Genomic DNA, 21,809 nt, shown 5'->3' with positions numbered 1-21,809 from the left:
ATGTTTCTCTCTCTGTTCTCCCCTCTCTTCCACTCTCTTTAAAAATCAATGGAAAAAATATCCTTAGTTGAGGTTTAACAAAAAATAAATAAAAAATAGAGTTCTCCCTGTTGTGCTTGGCAATGACGGTAGGGCATGAGAGCTCCCCCTTCTGGCCTCCTTACTTTATTTTAAATGTGGTTTTTGTTTGCTTTTTTTTTTTTTTTTCTCAACAATTCTCTAAAGAGTCCCCAATAAATGGTTAGTTTCCTGTTTGTGGGTCTATGATTATTGAGGGGAAAAATGGTTCTAAGAGTTAATTTCTCAAAGATTGATGTTTATAGGCTGAGAACTAATTTAAAAGACCTGCCTGGTAGCATACTAGTATAGGCTAGAATTAAGGAGCCACTCTTTTCAGTCTTGGCACTAGCTAGTTAGTTGCCGTGGAAGGAGAGGATTTGTGAGTACGCTTGTTCATTGGGGATGGGGACTGGGAGTTCCAAAGACTTTTGTACATACTGACCTTGCAGAGCTGAGCAATTTTCAGTCGCTTTTCTTGTCGATAACACTATTTCCCTTGTGTGCCATGGAACAGATATTAATAGAGCATGCGAATTCATGGTGTAAGGCTAATGAATATGCAACTGAACAATAATATATCCCTCTGATGGATGAGGTTTCTGAACAATAGACATTATATGCACATTTGATGAAAAAATGTAAAAGTCACATAGCATTGTAGTCCAGCCTTCTCCAACAGAGGGGACTGAATCACAGAAAGACAGCAAGTGATGTGGTAATTAGAGTGAACCTGGGTTTACTGTCTCCTCACCCAGTGTACTTCCTGCACAATACAAAGTTCAGTTTATGGACTACCTAGCCATTTGGGTATATGTTTAAAAATAATATCACAGTCAAATAAAATAATATTAAATCTAAATATTAGGTATTCAATGAAGCAGAGCCCCCTGATCCTCCCATGGGCATTCCTCCAGGACATTTTGAGGTATATTGCTAAAAAAGAGGGAGACTTCCAAATAAACTTCTGTTCAAGGGAAGGAATTCAAGTGCATAACAAAGTTATCTATTTGTTATAGGTTTAAGGGAACCTAGTAAATATTTTGAAAATAGTGTGTCTTATCTGAATAGATGAAAATGAAAGATGACAATGAAAGAGTTGGGAATCAGAATGCAGAAAACGTTAGCATTTTTCCAATGTTCCAAAACATATATAGCTTTATTCAGTTGTAAGGTAAGCAGAACATAGAATTTACCAGAAAAAAAGTAAACAAGTCTGGTGATGTCAGCTTTTCATGCTCCAGCTATTAATAAATCAAAGAGAATTAAAGGGAAGTAATTCTCCTTTAAAGGATATATTTTCTTATGAAAACTGGAAAAAAAATACGTGGCACTGCAAAAACACTAAACTATGTAAGAAACTACAGTGAAACTATATTGCTTTTTATTTTTAAATATGTTTTTATTGATTTCAGAGAGGAAGGGCGAGGGAGAGAGAGATAGAAACATCAATGATGAGAGTATCATTGATAGGCTGCCTCCTGCACGCTGCCTACTGGGGTGAGAGCCCACAACCGCGGGGTGTGTGACCTGACTGGGAATCCAACCTTGACTTCCTGGTCCATGGTTCCATGCTCAATCGCTGCGCCACACTGCCAGGCTATACTGTTTTTTAAAATCTATAGATATGCTCACTTTATCTTCCTGGAATTAGAATTTTATTACAGATTTATTTAATTTTATCTGATTTTACTTGCATCTTAAAACATCTTCAGATAATATAATTTACTTGCATATTTGGCAGAACTACATGCTTCTTCCTGATTTTAACAGAACTTAATCCAAGTGTTCATCAAATCATATGTTTCAAGTGTACAATATTATAATACATCATCTGTAGATTGCATTGTGTCCTCATCACCAAAGCGAGAACCCAAGCCACTCCAGGCAAGATTTAAAAAACACGGCTTTGCGCATGTGCCTGGGCTGCGGAGCACCGGTAACCGCAGGAGATCGCTACTAGCTGGGCTACTGCCTTGTTACGTCAGCGAGACCTGCAAAGTTCCTTGCCAGCTCTTGGCTGATTTCTGGGAGCTGAATATTAAAAGGGTGAAGGTGCAGTTATTGAGCAGCTGCATTTTCTTTTCGTTGCTATTTTCACTCTTTATTGTAAAGTCCCCAAGTAAAGGATAGCGGATAGCGAGTCAGGCGCTTGAAGACACTAGCGGTGGAGGGGTGAGTCAGCGGGTGCGACAGGACGGGGAATTGGCTCCTGGAAGAGTGGGTCCCCTCTCCCCTAGAGAGGAGGCGGCAGGGCTGTTCCTGGGACAGGAATCCCGGCAGCTCCGCGTGGGGGCTCCAGGTGAGTGAGGGAGGGAGCGGGGCGCGGGCGTCCGGCTGGGCCGGGTGGGTGAAGGCAAATGGCCTGGCCCCCGCGTGAGCGGATCCCCCACTTTCCCGAGTGCCTCTGGCATTTTCCACCTGCTCTGGCCTGTATCCCCACCCCACCCTGTTCTCCTTCTATAGTCTGGGAAGTTACCTCTTAGTTAATAAGTGTGTTTTAAACCCCGCATTTAGTACCCCGAGGTGTGTATGCGGGGAAAGGGTTTCTGCTATTGCTTGTTTTTATTGCCACCTGTGAGCTCTTGAACTTGTGGTTTCACAGTAGCCTGTGTCTGGGGTCCTGCCTCAGCGTCCAATCCCAGAATCCTTAGAAGCCAAGATGGGTCCCCACTCCTCTCACTCCTGCCTGGTTCCTGCGGTCGGCTTGCAGCTGTGGGAACCTGGGTTTCCTACGCTGACCCTGCCCCTCCCCCAACCCGCCCAGAATATCCAGGACATCCTCTGTCCGCTGGTGTGCGGGCTGGATTTTCACGCCTAAACATTCGCAGTGACTGCCACTTGCAAAGCCTCTTCGGCAGACTGACGCTCCCCCTGTCCCCTCAAACCTCCCCACTGGACCCCAGCAGCCCACCTGGGTGTGGCTCGAGGCTCGAGTCCTCCGGGACCTCTGACCCTGTGGATTGGAAAAGGAATCCTGGACTGATCTCGGTCGCGTTCAGCCCTGGGGACCCATCCGGCTTTGCTCGGGACCTGACTCTCAGGCCGACTCGGCTGGTGGACAAACCCACGCGCTCCGCAAGCCCAAGTGTGAATTCCTCCGGCACGAGCGTGCGCGCGGCACTGCGGTCCCCGGGACGCGGCGGTCCCTCTCCCGCCCGCCCCTCCAGGTGGCTGCAAAGCGACCTGTTCAGATGGCAGCCGGGTAGATCCTCTGTTCCACTCGCTCAGTTTGGTGAGACACACGCGCCAGCTGCAGTGGCGCCTGGCGGGTTTCGGGGATTTTAATTTCGCTGTCATCCGGCCGCCAGGAGCTGCAGTTTGGGATTTATTTGCTTCGGATTTGAACCCCGCGGTGGCGCGGAGGAGCGCGCCAGGGCGGGCTCCCAGCGGCCGGGGCATTGCGCGGAGCCCCTCCCGCGGGCCCTCTGTTGCCGCAGGGCCAGCCGCTCTGGTACCGCAGAGTCAGCCGGGCTCCCCGCCGGGTCCTCCTCGTGGAGCCCCGCACGACCTCGATCCCCCGTGACCTCGACCCCCGTGCGCCTGGCTGACACCCCGTCTTTCTCTTCGCGCTCTTTCAGGAAGACGCCGGCTGACGACCCTGGGTCTTGGTGAACAGTTCGCATCCACGTCCCCCGCCCGCGCGCCTAGAAGCTGGATCTACGGCGGGCCGGCCACTCGGTGGGTAACTGCGGGCCGGCGGCAGGGTCCAGATGTCAAAGGTCCCCACCTGTAAGAGTCGACGGCAGACCGCTGCTTGCTGGTGGGCTGTGGGGGAGACTGGCGCTGGATTTGAGAATCCCAACTGATGTGCAGAATGCTGAATCTTCTCATCAGGACGCATCAGACAGAGCGGAATAGAGGACTCGCATAATCCCGGGGCGGCATTTTGCAACTTGTCTCCTCGAGCGTGGCGCCAAGCCTCCTGTAGGTAGGGAGGGGGGGTCTGGGTCCAAAGCAGCGGGTGGAGGGCGTCCGCGGACACCCCGCTCGCCCCGCCATGTCGCCTTTCATGCCCTGCCCCTTGGCGTGGCCTTCCGAGAGTTTCCAGGGCTGGCAGGGGTTGCTTCCCATCGGCGCACTCTCTGTCACCCCCGGCCAACCCCAGCGGGCAAGGCTCCCCCAAGCCCAGACCTTTTGACTCCCTGCTCCCTCGATCCCGCCTCCGCTCCCGCCCCCGCCCGGGGGTGGCCGTGGAGAGCCGGACCTCGCCCGGCAGGCCGGCTAGGACCATGGTGTTTCTCTCTGGAAATGCCTCAGACAGCTCCAACTGCACTCACCCGCAGGCTCCGGTGAACATTTCCAAGGCCATTCTGCTCGGGGTGATCTTAGGGAGCCTCATCATTTTCGGGGTCCTGGGGAACATACTCGTGATCCTCTCCGTGGCCTGCCACCGGCACCTGCACTCGGTCACGCACTACTACATCGTCAACCTGGCGGTGGCCGACCTTCTGCTCACGTCCACCGTGCTGCCCTTCTCCGCTATCTTCGAGATCCTGGGCTACTGGGCCTTCGGCAGAGTCTTCTGCAGCATCTGGGCGGCGGTGGACGTCCTGTGCTGCACCGCGTCCATCCTGGGGCTCTGCATCATCTCCATTGACCGCTACATTGGCGTGAGCTACCCGCTGCGCTACCCCACCATCGTCACCCAGAAGAGGGGACTCCTGGCTCTGCTCTGCGTCTGGGCGCTCTCCCTCGTCATCTCGGTGGGGCCTCTGTTCGGCTGGAGGCAGCCGGCCCCGGAGGACGAGACCATCTGCCAGATCACCGAGGAGCCCGGCTACGTGCTCTTCTCGGCGCTGGGCTCCTTCTACGTGCCGCTCGCCATCATCCTGGTCATGTACTGCCGGGTCTACGTGGTGGCCCGGCGGGAGAGCCGGGGCCTCAAGGCGGGACTCAAGACCGACAAGTCGGACTCGGAGCAGGTGACGCTCCGCATCCATCGGAAAAACGCCCCGGTAGGAGGCAGGGGGATGCCCAGCGCCAGGAACAAAGCGCACTTCTCTGTGAGACTCCTCAAGTTTTCTCGGGAGAAGAAAGCCGCCAAAACACTGGGCATCGTGGTCGGCTGCTTCGTCCTCTGCTGGCTGCCTTTTTTCTTAGTGATGCCCATAGGTAAGTCTTCACAGCATCTCATCTTAGTATTTAGGGTCTTCACCCTCTTCCTGCTCTGCTACCGCAGCTTCATGGTGGGGTTGGCCCAGAAAGGATCTGCATTTCAAACAGCAAAGCCAGGAGGGCAGTTTGGGAAGGCTTCCTCCTAGAAAAGTGAATTTCCATTCCCTTTCCACTCCAATCTCATTTATATTATGTCCCAGGGCACTGTTTCAAGTAAGGTGAAGTGGTTTCCAAGTGATGCAGATTAGTTGGCCTCTTTAATAAGAGTGTCAACTTTTCTCAGTACCTTTAAGCCCTCATTCAAACTGAGTCTCCACCAGCACTTAGGCAGGGTCTGTGGGATGCTATGTCCACCTCTGCTGCTAAGGACTGCACATTCTCTTCACCTAAACATATGCCCATGCTTATCTTGAACAAATGTGTAATTTTATTATTAGATTAGGTTATTCCTAAGGGTTCATTATAATGGTCTGCTTATACTACATATCTGTGTTAATTTTATATTCTGGATTCAGTATGGAAGAAAGTATGGTGAGCCTCTGACAAGGAAAAAAATCATGTCTAAATCAATTTAAGTTCAACATAATGTTTCCAGTAATAAAATACTTTTCCCTTTATTTTAATAGTAAGTATTAAAGCTAACATTACTCTTATCCAAAGCATTTGGGAAATTGCAGAAGACAAAGTTTGAAAATAATACAGTAATGTTACAAATCCAGATTTTGCAAATGTTAAATTAGCTGTTGTTAAAACTAATTAGCTCATTAGAAGGATCAGCAAGTGGATCCACTTGGAATAGTCATTTATCACTGCAAAGGCCTTCCTGAGATCCCAAAATGGTTGTTTGCTATTTTTAGTTTATGAGCTCAAATATAGACAGACCTACACATTGGTTATCCACTAACTCTAGCAAACAAAAAATTATGATAACAATTATTAAAAGCCTGTTTCCAGCACTTTAGAGCCAAATTTACATGGTATGTACTTAAAAGTACTTTAATTTGCAATGCTGTAATAATAGCAGCTATAATTTTTTTGAGGTCCACCTCTGTTTTAGACATTTAACAAGGCTTTTTATTGCATTAATCTTTTCAACAATTCACAATGTGAGGTATGTATTGTTATCCTGAAGTTACATTGGGGGGAAGGGATTCTTCAGGTTCTAGAACTTCACTGTCTAATGCCATACCCACTGGCCACATGTGACTATTTAATGCAAATTAAAATGAAAGAAAATTAATATTCAGTTCCTCAGTCCCACCAGCCACATTTTAAGTGCTCAGTAGTCACATGTGGCCAGTGGCTATTGTTTTAGGACAGCAGAAATAGAGAATATTTCATCATTGCAGAAATTTCCTTCCAACAGAGGCCCTTCTGAGTCCTCTGCCTCACCTTCCTTTGTGTCTGTCCATTTTTATTGCTTACTCTGCTCCTGGAAGTACTTCACAGCTTTGAATTTATTTAAATAACAGTCTTTACCTGAGCCTCTGCCAGCTTGCCTACCTTTCTACATCTCATCTCTTACTCCCTCCTGAAGTTTGCTCATTTATTCTTGCATCCATTCATTCAGCAAGTATTTATTGAGCACTTGTTCTAGATGCTTAGAATGAACAAGGAGGAAAAGTTCTTGACAGTAAGATGCTTGTGTTCTTTTGGGGGAGATAGACATGAACAAATAAATATAGGCTAAGAATTCAGGATTATACACCTGAAATTAATATAAAATATTATTGAATATTAACTGTAATTGAAAAATTAAAAAAACAGAAAGCAAGCAAGAGTAGATATATTAATATCAGACAGATCAGACTTCAGAACAAGGAAAGCCATCAATGGTTTCCAGAGGTTCAAGAGGAAAGAGGGAGGGAATGAGTCGATGGGGCACTGGGGACTCTGAGGGCTGTGACACTATTCTGTATGATAATGTGATATAAATACATGACATTATTCATTTGTCAAAGCTCACAGAGCTATGAAACACAAAGGGTGAACCCGAATGTAGACTATGGGCTTTTGTTGATAATGATGTGACAATATTGGTTCATCAATTGTAACAAATGCACCCTATTAATGCAAGGTGTTAGTAGTAAGGGACACTTTATGGGGGAGTCAAAGGCGTAGATGTGAACTCTGTACTCCAGACTGCAATCGGCCTCTCCACCTGCCCCAGTGCCTGTAGACATGAGGTCACTTTCTGTTTCAGAGCAGCTGGGGGAAACTGTCTTCTAGAACCCTTGTCCTCCCCTCCCCCAGCCCAACTGTTCTTCCTGGGTTTCTGGGTATCTGTTTACCTTAGTGACAGAACACTTGGAGGGTTCTGAGTGGCCAATTGTGGCCCATAGGACACTGGCACTTGGAGGCAGAGCTGTGAGCCCGACCGGCCACGGAAACCTACTGTCCGCCACCACATCCACCTTCCAGCGGGTCCTGGAGCACCTGTGCGATGCTGGAGATTTCTGAGAGCTTGAGACACGTCCCAGGTCTCCGTGCCTTTCCCTGGGAGGTCCTGGTCTGTGCTGTGTGTGGGTGTCTTTCATAGTAAGGGGATGGCACACTTTAGGAATGTGAGGGCACTAGGCTAAAGGTGTTCTGCCCCAGTGAAGTCTGTGGGAGATGTCGTAAGAATATTGAACCAGTGACATGTGCCGAGGACTCCCTCAGGCTGCCTGTGGTGGAGGCCAGGCCTTGTGCTTGTTAGCACTGAACACAGACCTGAGCAGGTTGTCACTTCAGGACAAGGTCGACTCTCTGCAAATGTATGGAGGAGCCAGTCTCCTAAACTTTCCCAGCTGACATGAAAACCCATCTCAAAAACATCAGAAATCCATGGAGAGCAACTTTGGAAGAAAATAAAAAATTATTTAATGAAAACATTCATTTTTCAGAAAGTCCACAACTGCTCCACTAATATGAGGTGGAGTAAGTGAGTCCAGGAAAAGGAGCAGGAGAAAGACAGGCTGGAGCCAAACACAGAAACAGAGCAGGTCCTGGAGGATAAAATCAGTCAAGTAATATCAGAGGCTGAAAAACTGCTACAGACCATCCCTTCACCTGAGATCACCTAAGTCACATGAAGTGCCAGGTCAAACAAAACAGGAAAGCAGAAAACTGTGATCACCCCATCCTTCGGTTGCAAGTTGACCTGAAGGGTGTCCCTGATAATGCCATCTTCAATGTGTCCTCAAAGTCCCGAAGAAGAACATCATGAAATAGCCAGGCAATTGTGGGAAGAAAAGCAAGTGAAGGAAGAGCTCCCAGGACAGATAACTAATCTCCAATTTGAGGAAGCATCTTTGCAGCATGAAAATTCAAACCTAAAAAGTTAGACTCAGCAGCAGAAGTCATATGAAGATCACTTAACACAACTTCAGAAAAAACCGAGGAGGAAACGAGCTGCTTAGAAATGGAGAAGAAACTTCTCAACGTGTCTGTAGATACGTGCACTCCGCATATCAGATTTGCAACCTACAGGAAGATGGAAAAGACCTGGGCAAGGAACTGGAGAGAAGCACTTCCTACCAAGGCAAAGGAGACCGTCTTCCATGAGAAAGGGCTTAAGAAAGCTGGAACACAGCCATGGAGAGAAAGCGCATGGAGGTGAGGAAAGAAAATGATCGCAACAGGCGAATGCTGGCCAAGGTCGAGTCCAAGGTCCAGCCTTTCCCAAGTGGCCCTGTTGCTCCTGTTGCTCCACCCACAGCCCACAGAGACCCAGAGGAGTCAGGGGATCCCATGGGTCATTAGGCCCCGCAGGAAGGAGGAGGGAATTACGGTAAGAGCTCAAGAATCCAGGGTCACCTGAGGTTTGCCTCAGTTTCCACAGCAGCTGGGTCCTGGACATCCACAACCTCTCAGAACATGTATATTGTTTTCTCTTTAAAGTTATTTTGATGATTCCTTTTCTTGTTTAGCTACTGTTATTTAATTGATGCTACAATTCCTCTTATTCAAGTAGATATAACTTAATTTTAAGTTAGTATTTAAAAATAACTATTAATTAAAAAATAAAGATAAAGTTCATTTAATATTAAAAAGAATTCAGGATTACTTTGCACTGTTTAAAATGTCAACAGAATAAGAGGCTAGAGAGTAGCAGGACAACGTGGGGGTTCTCTGGGAGGTCAGGAAAGTCCTCTCTGAAGAGGTGATGTTCTGATTGAAGTGAGGAGCAAGAAGTCTGGAGGAAGAGCTTTCTGGGCAGAGCAAACAGCCAGTGCAGAAACTGGAAAGAACCTGACCTGTTCAAGGCTGAACAGAGAGGCCGGTGTGGCTGAACTACAGAGAATGAGGGGGAAGACAAGTTCAAAAAGAGGATGAAGAGATAGACAAGGTCAGAGTACTGTGCATTTGTGAGACCAAAGTAGAGTTTACATATCATTCTAATTGTGATGGGAAGCCATTCTATTGGGGGGTCTTTTAGTAGGTGAGTTGCTGGTCTTATGTTTTGAAAAGATCACTCAGGATTCTGGGTGGAGAGTGGACTGTTTGGGGTGAGAGTGGGAGCCAGGAGATCAGTTAGGAGGCTATTGGAGAAGTCAAGGAAAGAAAGGTCTTGATGCCTCCACTCAGGTGAAACAGGTCGAGGTGATGAGAAGTGATCACATTCAGTACTCATTTCAAAGGTAGAGCTGACAAGTTTGCACATAGGTACATGAGAAAAATAGAGGTATTAAAGATAGCTTCCAGGTCTGGGGCCTCAATAATTGGGTAAATAGTGCATTTTACTGAGATTGAGAAAACTGGAGAGTGACAGGGTTGTGAGTGGCTGGTAGGAGCATGTAGGATGAGTGCTTATCTTATATAGCCCATGTTGAGAAGGGTCCATTAGACATATAAGTAGAGATGCCCAGTAGGTAATTAGATATATGAATTGTAGCTAGGAGGAGAAGCTGTGCTACTATATAAACCTAGGACACATCAATATATTTAAAGCCACAGAAATGGAAGAATCTACAAGAGAGAAAGTACAAAGAGAAAAGGCAGATAAAGTCTGAGCTGAGCCTTGGGACATTCTGATGTCTGAGGGTTATGAAAAGGAGGCGAACCTACCAGCAAAAGAAATTGAAGAGTGGCCAGGGAGGAGACTGTGATGTTCCCCAACACTGAATGGAAATGTTTCAAGAAGACAAGAGTAATCAGCTGTGTCCCCTACAGTTGCCAAACCAAGTCAGAGGAGGACTGGGAATCAACACTGGGCTTGGCCAAGTGCAAGTCTGAGTAGATATGAAGAGGTCCTTTGAGGGTAATAGTCTCAGTGCAGTGATGGAAACAAGCCTGATTGTGTGCTTTCTAGGGAGAATGGAAAATGAAGAAGTGGGAACAGTGAAATAGACAACTCTTTGGAAAGATTTTGCTAGACAGTGGAGCTGGGAAATAGAGTGTAGCTGAAAGGATCTAGAGAGAATTTTCAGAGGTGGGAAATGGGATATCATGTTTATACTCTGATGGGAATGATGGAATAGAAAGATGCTGGTGGTACATGCAAGGGAGGAGATGGGATTCAATGCCCAAATGGGTTGAGAAGTGATGAGAAAACACAGTGGGGAAGGAATAGGAAATGATGGTTGTTTGAGGAGCAAAAGAAATATTAACCTTTGAAGTGAGAGAGTGAATAGATTATAGAAATTTAGTAGAGTCCTGAAGAGTCCTGTTTGAGACCTGTGGTCATACATTTAAAGCCCAGTCAAAAAAGTTGTATGTTGCTCTCTAACAGCTAAGAGGCTGGGGATTAATAGGGACTGTTGCTGATGACTAGATCTAGGGACCACAGTGAAGAGGTGGTGTTAGTGAAGGGACATAAACTGGATCAGATTAGGGGTCATACAGTCAGATGGTGGAAAAAGCTCAGGTGATGATAGGTGACTGGAAGCTTGGGACTTCTAGTGGTGACCAAGCTGAACACGATGGGCTGGGTCCTGAGGTCCCCTAGGGAAAGGGGATCTGGTCTAAGCAGAGCCTCCCTCTTGTATCTGATCTCTTGGGGAGTTAGTAATGTTGAGGTGAAGATGCTATGATGGAAGGGAATTGTAGTAAGAGAGGAGTACCCGGAATCACTGGGCTTCCTTTAAATCCTAATAATGTGGTGTGACAGGAGGAAATTGAAAATTTATAGTTAACAGTATTCAACTAAGTTGCTCAGTAGGGTGAAAAGCCCTAAACCTACCAAGTCTGTGGTGCACAGTTTCTTTTTGACACCAAATAAGTAAAATACTATATCGTCCAGGATTTATTGACTGAATAGTAAGTAGCAGGCACGGAGTTAAACAGAATAAAATGATAGATAAAGCACATTCCCATCCCTCAAGGGCCTCACAATCTATTTAAGGAGACAAATTAGGAACACATATCACAAGTCTGTGAAAATGATCCTCAAAGCACTATTAACAGGGCTGAGAAATATAACAGTTAACCATGTCTGAAGGTTGCTGTGGAAGCTTCTAGAAATATTGCTGTTGATTAAGTAAGAATTTGAAGGCTAATTACTTCTGTTGGGCCACCAATGAGATGTTATTGTTTTTTAGTACATTTTTCATGCAAAATGTGTACAGAAGAATAACTATGTCATTATATTATCATACACAAGGGACATGAGCTCTTAAAAACAAGTATTCTCTTGGGAAGAAGAGTTTATCGGTCTGTGCTAGGCTGTCAGAGAACAGTTAAGATAGAAATTAAAACCAGGGCACAGTTGAATGTGATATATAAAGCTGAAAAGTGAAGCACCCACGTGCAGAGGACTAAGCTCAAGATAAAGGGTGAGTGAGTACTCTCCATTTCATCACCGAAGGTCTCTCCTCTGTACTATGAAAAGGCTCTGTCTCCTCACTGACCCCATACTCCCTTCCTCCGCAGCTGCTCCCCATCAGGGCTGGGCTAGTTGCTGGACTGAACAGAGTGATTACAGGAAGGAATCTGACTTGCCTGCTCTCAAGTCTAAGTGTTGCTAGTCTTGTTTTCTTTTTGCATCCTAAGTGTTTGGTTGAAATTCAGAACCCCTTCATGGGAGGAGAATCACGTTTGAAGTTTCTATCAATCATTGATACCTTAGAATGAATGTTTTTTAAAAAACAAATTTTGGTCATGGAAACAAATACAGAGAATATGAAGGTGTTAGGCTTCAACATATAAAGGAAGAAAGGGTGAACAATGTGCCTCACGGGGAAGATCAGGCACCGGAAGTGTATGTGTTATCTCTGCCTCTTTCATCCTCTGTCTGGAGACCACTAGTCCCAGAGGAAGTGTACTGGGTGGAGAAGGTGTTGGCCTGAGATTTAAACCGCAGCTTTCTTTTTCATGAAATAGGTGATGCTATACAGGGTAGCTGGTAATCTTATCAGAATTCATATGGTTCATAGACCATTACTGACACATGTCGATATAAGGATGTCACCAAGAGCAGTGGGTGCACCTGGAGGTCTAAGAAAGAGAGAGCATCAGGGAGAAAGGGATGAAGGGGCCACAATTACTGAACACATAGATATGTGTCTGAACTCTAGACACATTAAATACAAAATAGGCACTATTATTGTGCGTGTCCAAAAATCAAGGGAGGCAGTGTTGGGCTGAGCTGTGGCTCATGTGGACCTAGAATATTTGAGAATTATGTTAAAAAAGAGGGGCAGACAGCACAGTGGTGACCAGGGAGAATATGTTTAAAGTGGAATGTTTGGAGCCCTGACAGGGTGGCTCAGTTGGTTGGTGAGTCGATCCGTGTGCACACACACACAAAAAGGTTTGGGTTCAATTGCTGGTCAGGGCACATACCTAGGTTGTGGGTTCTTTGATCTCCAGTTGGGGCGCATATAGGAGGCAGCTGATCAGTGTTTCCCCCTCCCTCTCTCCTTCCCTCTTCTCCCTCCCTTCCTCCCTCCATTCCTTCCCTCCTTCTCTCCCTCCTTTTCTCCTTCCCTCCCTCCTTCCCTTCCTCTCTGTCTCTAAAATCAATAAGCATATATATCCCCGGTGAGGTTTTTAAAAAAAGGGACGTTTGGAGGAAGGAGAGCTGGCAAGGGGCTTATCAGGTGGAGGCAGTGAATGATTCATTTATTCAGCAGAATTTTATTGAGCATTTACTATGTGCCAGGCAGCTAGAGAATCACTGAAGATAAAGACCAACAAATCCCTGCCCTAATGGTGCTGAAAATCTGCACAAATTCATAGAAAAGTTTCAGATGGTGATAAGTGAAAAACAGTGAAGAAAAAGGGCAAGTACATATAATGACATCTAAATGCTATATAAGGACTCTTGACTCAAGTGGATGTCCAAGATAGGCAGAGATTGTGTTGCTTCACTGCAGATGCAAAGGGACCAGGCCCTTGATTCCTATGGAAAAGGTTGATCTCTTGGAAATAATGGTGTAGAGCGAATCTAAGAACCATTATAATTTTAAGATCAGAGACCAGTTTTTCAGTTAACTCTTGCTGTACCACAAACCATCCCAAAATGTAGAAGTTTAAAGCAACACCATTTTATGGTTGGTGATTCTGTGAGGAGGGGATGAGTCAAGGCCCAATTTGTCCAGAGGTCGGGGCTGGCTGTCAGAATCGGTGGCCTCTTTTGCTCCAGTGGTCTAGACTAGCTTTCTTACTAGGTGTACCGGTTAATAATGTGGAGTTTGTAATCAAAGAAAACACAATAATTTAAGAGAAGCATCAAAAGTGCTTTATTCAACGTAATGTCCATTGCTAGCTACACATTTCCCCCATCTTTCGGGTAATTTGTGGATAACGTCCCAATTGAACTTTTCTTGTTTTGAAGCAAATCAGAGACCCAATTTTCCACTTCTTCATTCGTTTTGAAGTGCGGCTCAGAAAGTGCGTGTGCTATCAATTGGAACAAGTGGTAATCTGAAGGAGCAAGGTCTGGTGAAAACAGCGGGTGGGTTAATACTTCCCAGGCAAGATCTTTTAACGTGTCTTTAACTGCTTTTGAAGTGTGTGATGGTGCGTTAACATGAAGCAAAATTACTTTGCCATGTCTTCTGGCACATTCTGGTCGTTTCACGATCAAAACATGGTTCAAATTGATTATTTGTTGTCGGTAGCAATTAGTATTAACGGTTTCACCTGGTTTTAGAAGCTCATAATACACCACACCTTCCTGATCTCACCAAACGCAGAGCATTGTCTTCTTTCTGAAGCGATTTGGCCTTGCAGTCGATGTTGATGGTTGACCTGGATCAACCCATGATTTTGTGTATTTGGGATTCTCAAAATAAATCCACTTTTCACCGCCAGTCACAATTCAATGCAAAAAAGACTTTCCTTCGTGCCATGGAAGCAACATTTTACTGATGAGTTTTCGGTTTCCCATTTGTCTTTCATTCAGTTGATGTGGCACCCATTTTCCTTCCTTTAAAATCTTTCCCATTGCTTGTAAATGATCTGAAATCATTTGCTGAGCAATGTTTAATCTTTCTCCAAGTTGTTTTTGAGTTTGACACGCACCTTCATCCAATAATGCTTGTAATTGTTGGTCTTCAAACTTTTTAGGTTGAGCTGGACGTTTGTTGTCTTTCACATAGAAATCATCACTTTTAAAGCATTTAAACCAGCGTTCACAAGTATCTTGAAATGGAGCATGTTCACCATAAGCTTCCCGAAGTATACAATAACTTTTTCTTCAAAATAAAGTAATGAATTAACACTTCCCACAAATGTTCTTTTTTTGGCATGAAATTCGACATTTTTAAGCATAAAAATAACTCTGATGTTAACACCTTCAGCAAATTTGACATATGAAGTTTTGAAGCTTGCTGTCAATACAACAAAATAGCATACATATCAAATCGCATACATATCAACATATGTGTAACTCCATCTATTGAAAAAAATCTGCATTATTAACTGGTACACCTAGTACAATGTGGCAGTTCTCTCAAGGAGAGTCAGGGCAGATGCTGCCAGGCTTCTGAAGAGCTAGACACAGTGTTACTCCTCATCCTGCAGTGAAAGCAAGTCACAAGGCCAACAAGTCAGTAGCTTCAAGGAAATAGACTCATCTCCTGATGGGTGAGCAACATGGAGGTGCATAGCAGGAGGGGGGATTACTGTGGCCACCTTGCACCACATCTACCTCCCAAGCACATTAAACAAAAGTTTTCTTTCACATACATTTTATTATTTATTGAGAACTTCCCATGTGCTGGGCTTGATGCAATGCATGGAGTAAAAACAGTTGGGGTCCTTGCCTTCCTGCAGGTTTATAATCTCCATGTGGAGATAAAAACATAAATTTGATAATCACATAAGAAATCCCAAACTACATACACTGAAGAGGATGTGGATGGTGCCTTGAAAACATATACTGTGGATAAGCCTGGTCCTGGCAGGGAGGCAGAAAAGCTGTATGGAAGGAAGGCTTGACCTATGAGCTGGGATCTGTAGAATGAAGAGGTGTTCAGTGGCTACTAGGAGAAAGGTGGGAACAGAGTGGGCAAAGACTATTACCTGGCTGGCTTGATATTCATGAGATTTTCCAGAAGATAAGAGATAACTGGTGTCAAAGGAAGCTGGAGAGAGAGGGTCCAGGCCAAATAAGCCGTTAGAGCCATTCTATGAGTTTTTTATTTTTATCCAAATATGACCAGGAACAGGGATGACATGATCAAGTCTACATTTCAAAAAATCAGACACTTAGTGGAAAGAAGACTGTGGCTAGACCAGTTGGGAGACCTTTACCCGGACAGGGAAGAGACATCCTGCCAAGACAACCCTCATGTGTGGTTGAAAATATGTATTTCCATGAGCTGCCGCGGAGTTCTGGGCTGCCCCTCGTGTCATTGCCTCCGGAACACACTGACGGGAAACCCTCTCGCTGATAAGTAGTATAACCAGACGTGGCTTTAAATTAATTGTGACTCTTTCCACAAGACAAATCTGTCAATGAAGATTTACTATCATATCCAAAAGAGTGTGCTGCGGGCTCAGAAGACATCTACAGTGAATTTTAACAATGCTTGCAACAATAGCCTTCTCTTTCAAACCAGGCTGCAGACAGGCAGGTCATGACTTTGAAGAAGATAATACTTAGTGACTAAGGTATTGTTATGTTTTGTTACTTCAGGTTTCAGGTTCAGATGAAGACATTTTTCTAAGGCCTTTTCCTTGTCTATCAGGTTCTCTGTCTTTCAACCCTGCTATTTGGCACTTGCATAATCCCCCTTCCATATTTCATTAGTCATTTATATGTTGACTTTGGGGATGTGAAATTGCTTGTCTGTGCTTTTTGGCCACATTTTATAAAGTTGTATGTTTTTTTAAATTCCTTTTCTATTTTCAAGCCCATATTTTCCCTATTTTTTTCTTTATTGATTAAGGTATTTCATATGTTTTTAACCCCCTATGTCCCCCCTACCCAACCCCACCCATGCCTTCACCTTTCCTGGTGTCTGTGTCCAATGGTTGGGCTTATATGCATGCATACAAGTCCTTTGGTTGATCTCTCTCCCTTAGCCCCACCCTCCCCTACCTACCCTCTGAGGTTTGACCTATTTTATAGAGTGAAGATATTAATCATAATCTATTATATATACTGTATTGCCAGTTTTCTCATACTATATTCAGATGTAGTAAGAAAAATATAGCTTGTTTATTTTCCAAAAACCAATGTGATCTTTTTCATGAAATTCCACAGACACACACAAACACACACACACACACACACACACACACACACACACGCACGCACACATGCACACATTTTAGTTAAATCCGAGAAGCTCAATCAGATCCGATTATTTCAGCCTCTTTGGGTTACTCAGCCTTGCAGATTTGCCTGCTAAGTTGTTGACCAGGCCCAGGGGCTCACATTGCCTCATGGTAGTTGGGAGGGGGCAGGAAATTAGGACCCTTGGCTGACCCGTCATTGTGGTTTTTAGTGCCCAGCACTGGGGAGTTTGGTTCAGTCTAGTTGGCACTAGTCCCAACCATCATGCTCTTGTTCCATAATGAGTCTGAGGGTGCTCCATGGGGACTGTTGTCGGTCTGATGACCCAGCTCCCTCAGTCCTCACTGTGAGAACAGACCTCAGGGTTTGTCTGTGACTCCTTGTGTTTCCTGGCTGGGGTGCCACCTACTTTGTTGCCATTGGTCAGGGGATCACTTTGTCTCTCCATCCCCCATGATCACCTTCCACAAGCTCCTGAGTCAAATCCTCAGCAACGTTCCATCTCTAACTCAAGGTATGGAGAGCCCTGTGGGCTCCTTGCGCACCATGCCACCCCACACCATGCAGACGTGCCAGCCCAGGCTTGCTCTCTGCCCAGCCACACTGGCTGCCACTTTAATAGATACAGTAGACCTTCTGTGTCATCTCCCAGAGTGGACAGTGGGAAAAAGCAACTTCACTCTCACCTTTATCTTCTTAAATGCCTCTATAGTCCTTGTGCTGTTTTTGTGGCTTTTACCAATATATGGACATTTACATTTTTTGTATATAGTCACATATTTTAATGCCTTTTTTATGGCTTGGCCCTTCTCGGGGATTCTTGGAGAGATCTTCCGTGATGTAAGTCAGATAACCTCTATCTTCTCCTAGTTCTCTTAGAGCACCATTTGTAATCCACCTGGAATTTATTTTTGTATATTGGTAGATGATGTCTAATTATATTTATTTTGAAGTTGTTAGTCAGTTATTCTTAAAAGACTTATTGAATAATTTCTTCTTTCCTTTCTTATTTGAAAAGAATAGATTATATTAGAATCTTGACTCTATTTTGGGACTCTAATTTGTTTTGTCCCATTTATCTGTCTCTCTACTCTAGTATTGGTGCCACATTATTTTAATTACTGTGATTTCATTATACATTTGAATATTTTCTCATTTAAGTTCCTGGATGAATATTCTTTTTCAAAATTTTCTTGTCCATCCTGCACATTCATTCTTCCAGGAAAATTCTGAGCTCATTTTGTTAAGTTATACCTCTGCCTCCACCAATGCGCCACACACACGCGCGCGCACACACACACACACACACACACACATCACATGTTAATCATAATGTTTTGGAATGTATAGACTAATTTGAAAAGTGACATCTTTATCACACTGAAACCTCCTTAAGAAATATGACATGTTTCTCCACGTGCTTTTCAAACTACTTTTTTTAAACTTTATTTTTATTGTTGACACTATTATAGATGTCTCCATTCCCCCCCTCTTTGTCCACCTCCACCCTACCCCTGCCCCTGGCCTCTTTTCCCTCTTTTGAAGATTGTTTACACTTTTAATCACACTTACTACCACCTGCTGGAAAACTGATTATGATAATGAAATTGGGAAATACTGTTTGGTATTTTGACATTAGATATGACACTGATTGTTCAAGACACTTCCTCATATCAAGGAAGTATCTTTCTATAGTTTATAGGACAATTTAATAAAAAATGAATTTTTAGTTTTATCAAATGCTGCTTTTTGATATCAATTAATATTAAGATTTTTGTTGACATTAATTTGATAAATGTGATTTTGTAATATTATTCTATACATTATTGAATAAAATCCTACCTGTTAAGTGGCATTATTCCTTTTTATGTTACTGCATTATACTAAATATTTTATTTCTGGTTTGCATCTATATTTCCTTTTTGTTATTGTGTTTTTCTCTTTTATATTTATTTTTATGTCTATATTTCTATGTGAAATTACTATATTTTATTGTATTGTGCTATCTTTGTCACATTTTGGTACCAAGTTTATTTTAACTTTATGAAGCTAACTGTGACACTTTTTCCCCCTACAATCTGGAACAGTTTAAATAACATGAGAATTATGTGTTCCTTGAAGGTTTGAAAGAACTTGCCCATAAAACATTTGGGCATAGCTCCTTTTATGGATGCAATTTTTGGAGACTGGTTTCTATTTCTTCCATGGATAGTGGGTTATTCTGATTGTCAGATTTGATAATCTTTGTTTTCTTATTTTCCATTTTCCCTTTCAATGAAGTTTAACATTTTAGCTTAGAATTCTACATGAAACTCTGAAATATTTTCTTTTCTATCTTTTGCACTTTCTACATCATATATTTGTGTTTACTTTCTGTCTTCACTTAGCTGTTCTGGGAGGTTATTTATTTTATTAGTTTTTTTCTTTTTAAATTTTTATTTATTGACTGATTTTAGAGAGAGATGAAGAAGAAGAGGAGGGGAGAGAGAAACATCAATTTGTCATTCCGCTTATTTATGCATTTATTGGTTGCTTCTTGTATGTGCCCTGACGGGATCAAACCCGCCACTTTGGAGTATCAGGACAATGCTCTAACCAACTGAGCTACCCGGCCAGGGCTATTTTATTTGTTTTTTGTTTTTTCCAAAGAACCTATGTCTCAGATTTATTAATCATTTTCATCTGTTTTCTAGTGCACTAATTTAATCTCTAGATTTTTTTGAGTTATATTTTGTTCTTTTATATTAGCCTGAGCAGAATGTTTGGTTGGTGTATTCTAATTCTTTCTTGTCTAAGATTAATAACAATCACTTGAGTTCCTTCCCTTATTGTTTTGCTAGGTAGTGCTCTCATCCAGTTGATCTGTGTTGCTACTCCTAATATCTCCTTTGTTTTGTTGTAGACAGGAGAGAATTTATTATTTTATTGTTGTTGTTTGTTCATTTGAAAATAATTGGTATTTTTACCCCCCCTTAAAAAATTAATTTCAAATTTACTGCATTGTGGTCAGAGAATGTGGAATTTATTGAGGTTTTTCTTTATGATCTAATATATGATCAATAAGTATCATATTTAATATATTTAATGTTTAATATATATGTTAACTAAATTTTAAATAGTGGTGTTTTTAAGATCTTCTTTTTCATTATTCTTTGCCTTTATCCATCATCTACTTTATTATCAAATATTGAAGGAGGTATGGTAACTCTTTCCATTGCTATTAGAAATAACTCTCCTAATTATTTCTAATCATTTTAGCAGGTTTTGCTTTATATGTTTATGTTGTTGCTTGATACTTAAAATATTGAGTCAGTATTATCTTTATTTAGACTTTTTGTTCTATTTATTTTTCCTTAATAGTACATTTAAAAATAGAATAGTATAATCGCTAATATATTTTTATTTGCATTTGTCAACATGCCTTTCCCATATTTTTATATATCCACTTGTGTATTTTGTATCAAATAGATTTTTCAGTCTGTGTATCTAATCTGGCTATTTGTCTCTTAATAAGGATTTAACTAATTCCCTTAACAGATATATTTAGTAAGATTTCTGTCTTCTTGTTTTATGCTTTTAGTCCTTTGCAAAATGGATCATTTTCTCTTTGTTTTTAAATTCTGTAATATTTTGAAGAGGTTTCTCCTATTTTTAATTCTACTAGAAACGTCCTTTGCGCTTTTCAAATGCATTTTTAACCTTCATTTTTCTCTTACCCTTAGCCTACCACCCACCCACCATTGCCCATGTAAACTTCTATTTTCTCTCCTCTCTGAAACTTACATCTTTTGGTTAATAGCATTTTGCATTTTAAATACATATAATTATCATTAAGTGTTTGTAGTACCTATTCTATCTTTTGTATCTTTCTATAATATAGTTTAGTGTAATACTAATTGCCATGTTATTACATACTGTGATTTACTCACTCGTGAGCTCTGGATTTCACTTTATCTCCCATGTGAACTGGGGCCAGCAAACTGTCACCTGTTTTTGTAAATAAAATTTTATTGAAACACAGCCATGCCCCTCTGCTTACAAATCATCCATGGCTGCTTCCATGCTCCAGTGGAAGTGTTGAGTAGTTGCTACAGAGACTGCATAACCCACAAGATTTAAAATATTTACTATTAAAGAAGTTACTGTATAATGCCAAAAAAATTTACCAATAAAGGCATAAGCAAAACACATTTTCTAAGCCCCTACATGCCTGAGCTTAAACACATGAAAGAACTTCTCTGAGCATAGAGGTCGAGTTATGCTTTTTAAAAAAAATTTTGAAATGCTGTTGTTACTCCTTTGTCTCTTGGTATTTCACGCTTTATAAATGACTTGAGGCCAACTTGCTTATTGTTGTTGTTTTTTGTCAAGTATTCTTTTTATTTATTTTCTAGCCAATATGCTTACAGAATGGTTTCCCTAATCAAATTTAAAAATGTCTCCTGGAAACTTCTAGTTTGGGGGATTATGTTTTCAGGGCTACTTCCTGGAACCCAGTGCACATTTTAGCACCCAGTGCTAAAGCTAATCCTCCAGTGACACCTTCCTCAGCTCACTCTCTCTTGGAATTCATATTACCGATATTTTGGATCTCCTATACCTGCCATCTTTTTTATTTTGCTTTTTTCTTATATTATTCATCGTTTTCTTATTTTCTTTTGACTTCCATTTGAATTTCTTGCTTGTGTTGTATTTTACTTGTTACATACAGTATTCTTCACATTCCCTCCACTTCTCTCCATTTCTATAGCATGTTGTAACGTCTTCATTATTGCTGATGCTTGTTTTATAAACCCAATAGCTCCTTGAGTATCATTTCAAAACAACTTAGAGGTTTTCTTCTATATCACTCTTTTAAAGATGGGCTTTTGCTCTGATTCCGCAGATTGATATCCTCTACTGAACAGCTGAATCTTTTCACGTGAACAATAATTCTCTTTTTGTTCAACCTCACAGAGGACAACCT

At 42.7% G+C, this 21,809-nt stretch overlaps 1 protein-coding gene across 1 annotated transcript in view; it reads left to right on the top strand.

Moving 5' to 3' along the window:
* The first annotated feature begins 3,853 nt into the window (after positions 1-3,853).
* The window catches only part of ADRA1A (adrenoceptor alpha 1A), a 93,564-nt gene continuing 75,608 nt past the window's right edge, over positions 3,854-21,809 (top strand). Inside the window, exon 1 of the mRNA XM_023759120.1 lies at positions 3,854-5,172. Within this exon, the coding sequence (XP_023614888.1) occupies positions 4,290-5,172 (883 nt within the window). The 5' untranslated portion in view covers positions 3,854-4,289. The remainder of the gene's footprint in view (positions 5,173-21,809) is intronic.

The sequence above is a fragment of the Myotis lucifugus genome, unplaced genomic scaffold (genome assembly GCF_000147115.1).
Source record: "Myotis lucifugus unplaced genomic scaffold, Myoluc2.0 scaffold_148, whole genome shotgun sequence".
Classification (NCBI taxonomy): Eukaryota; Metazoa; Chordata; class Mammalia; order Chiroptera; family Vespertilionidae; genus Myotis; species Myotis lucifugus.
The sequence above is the reverse complement of the archived record's forward strand: the minus strand, read 5'-3'. Positions and strand labels throughout refer to the sequence as shown.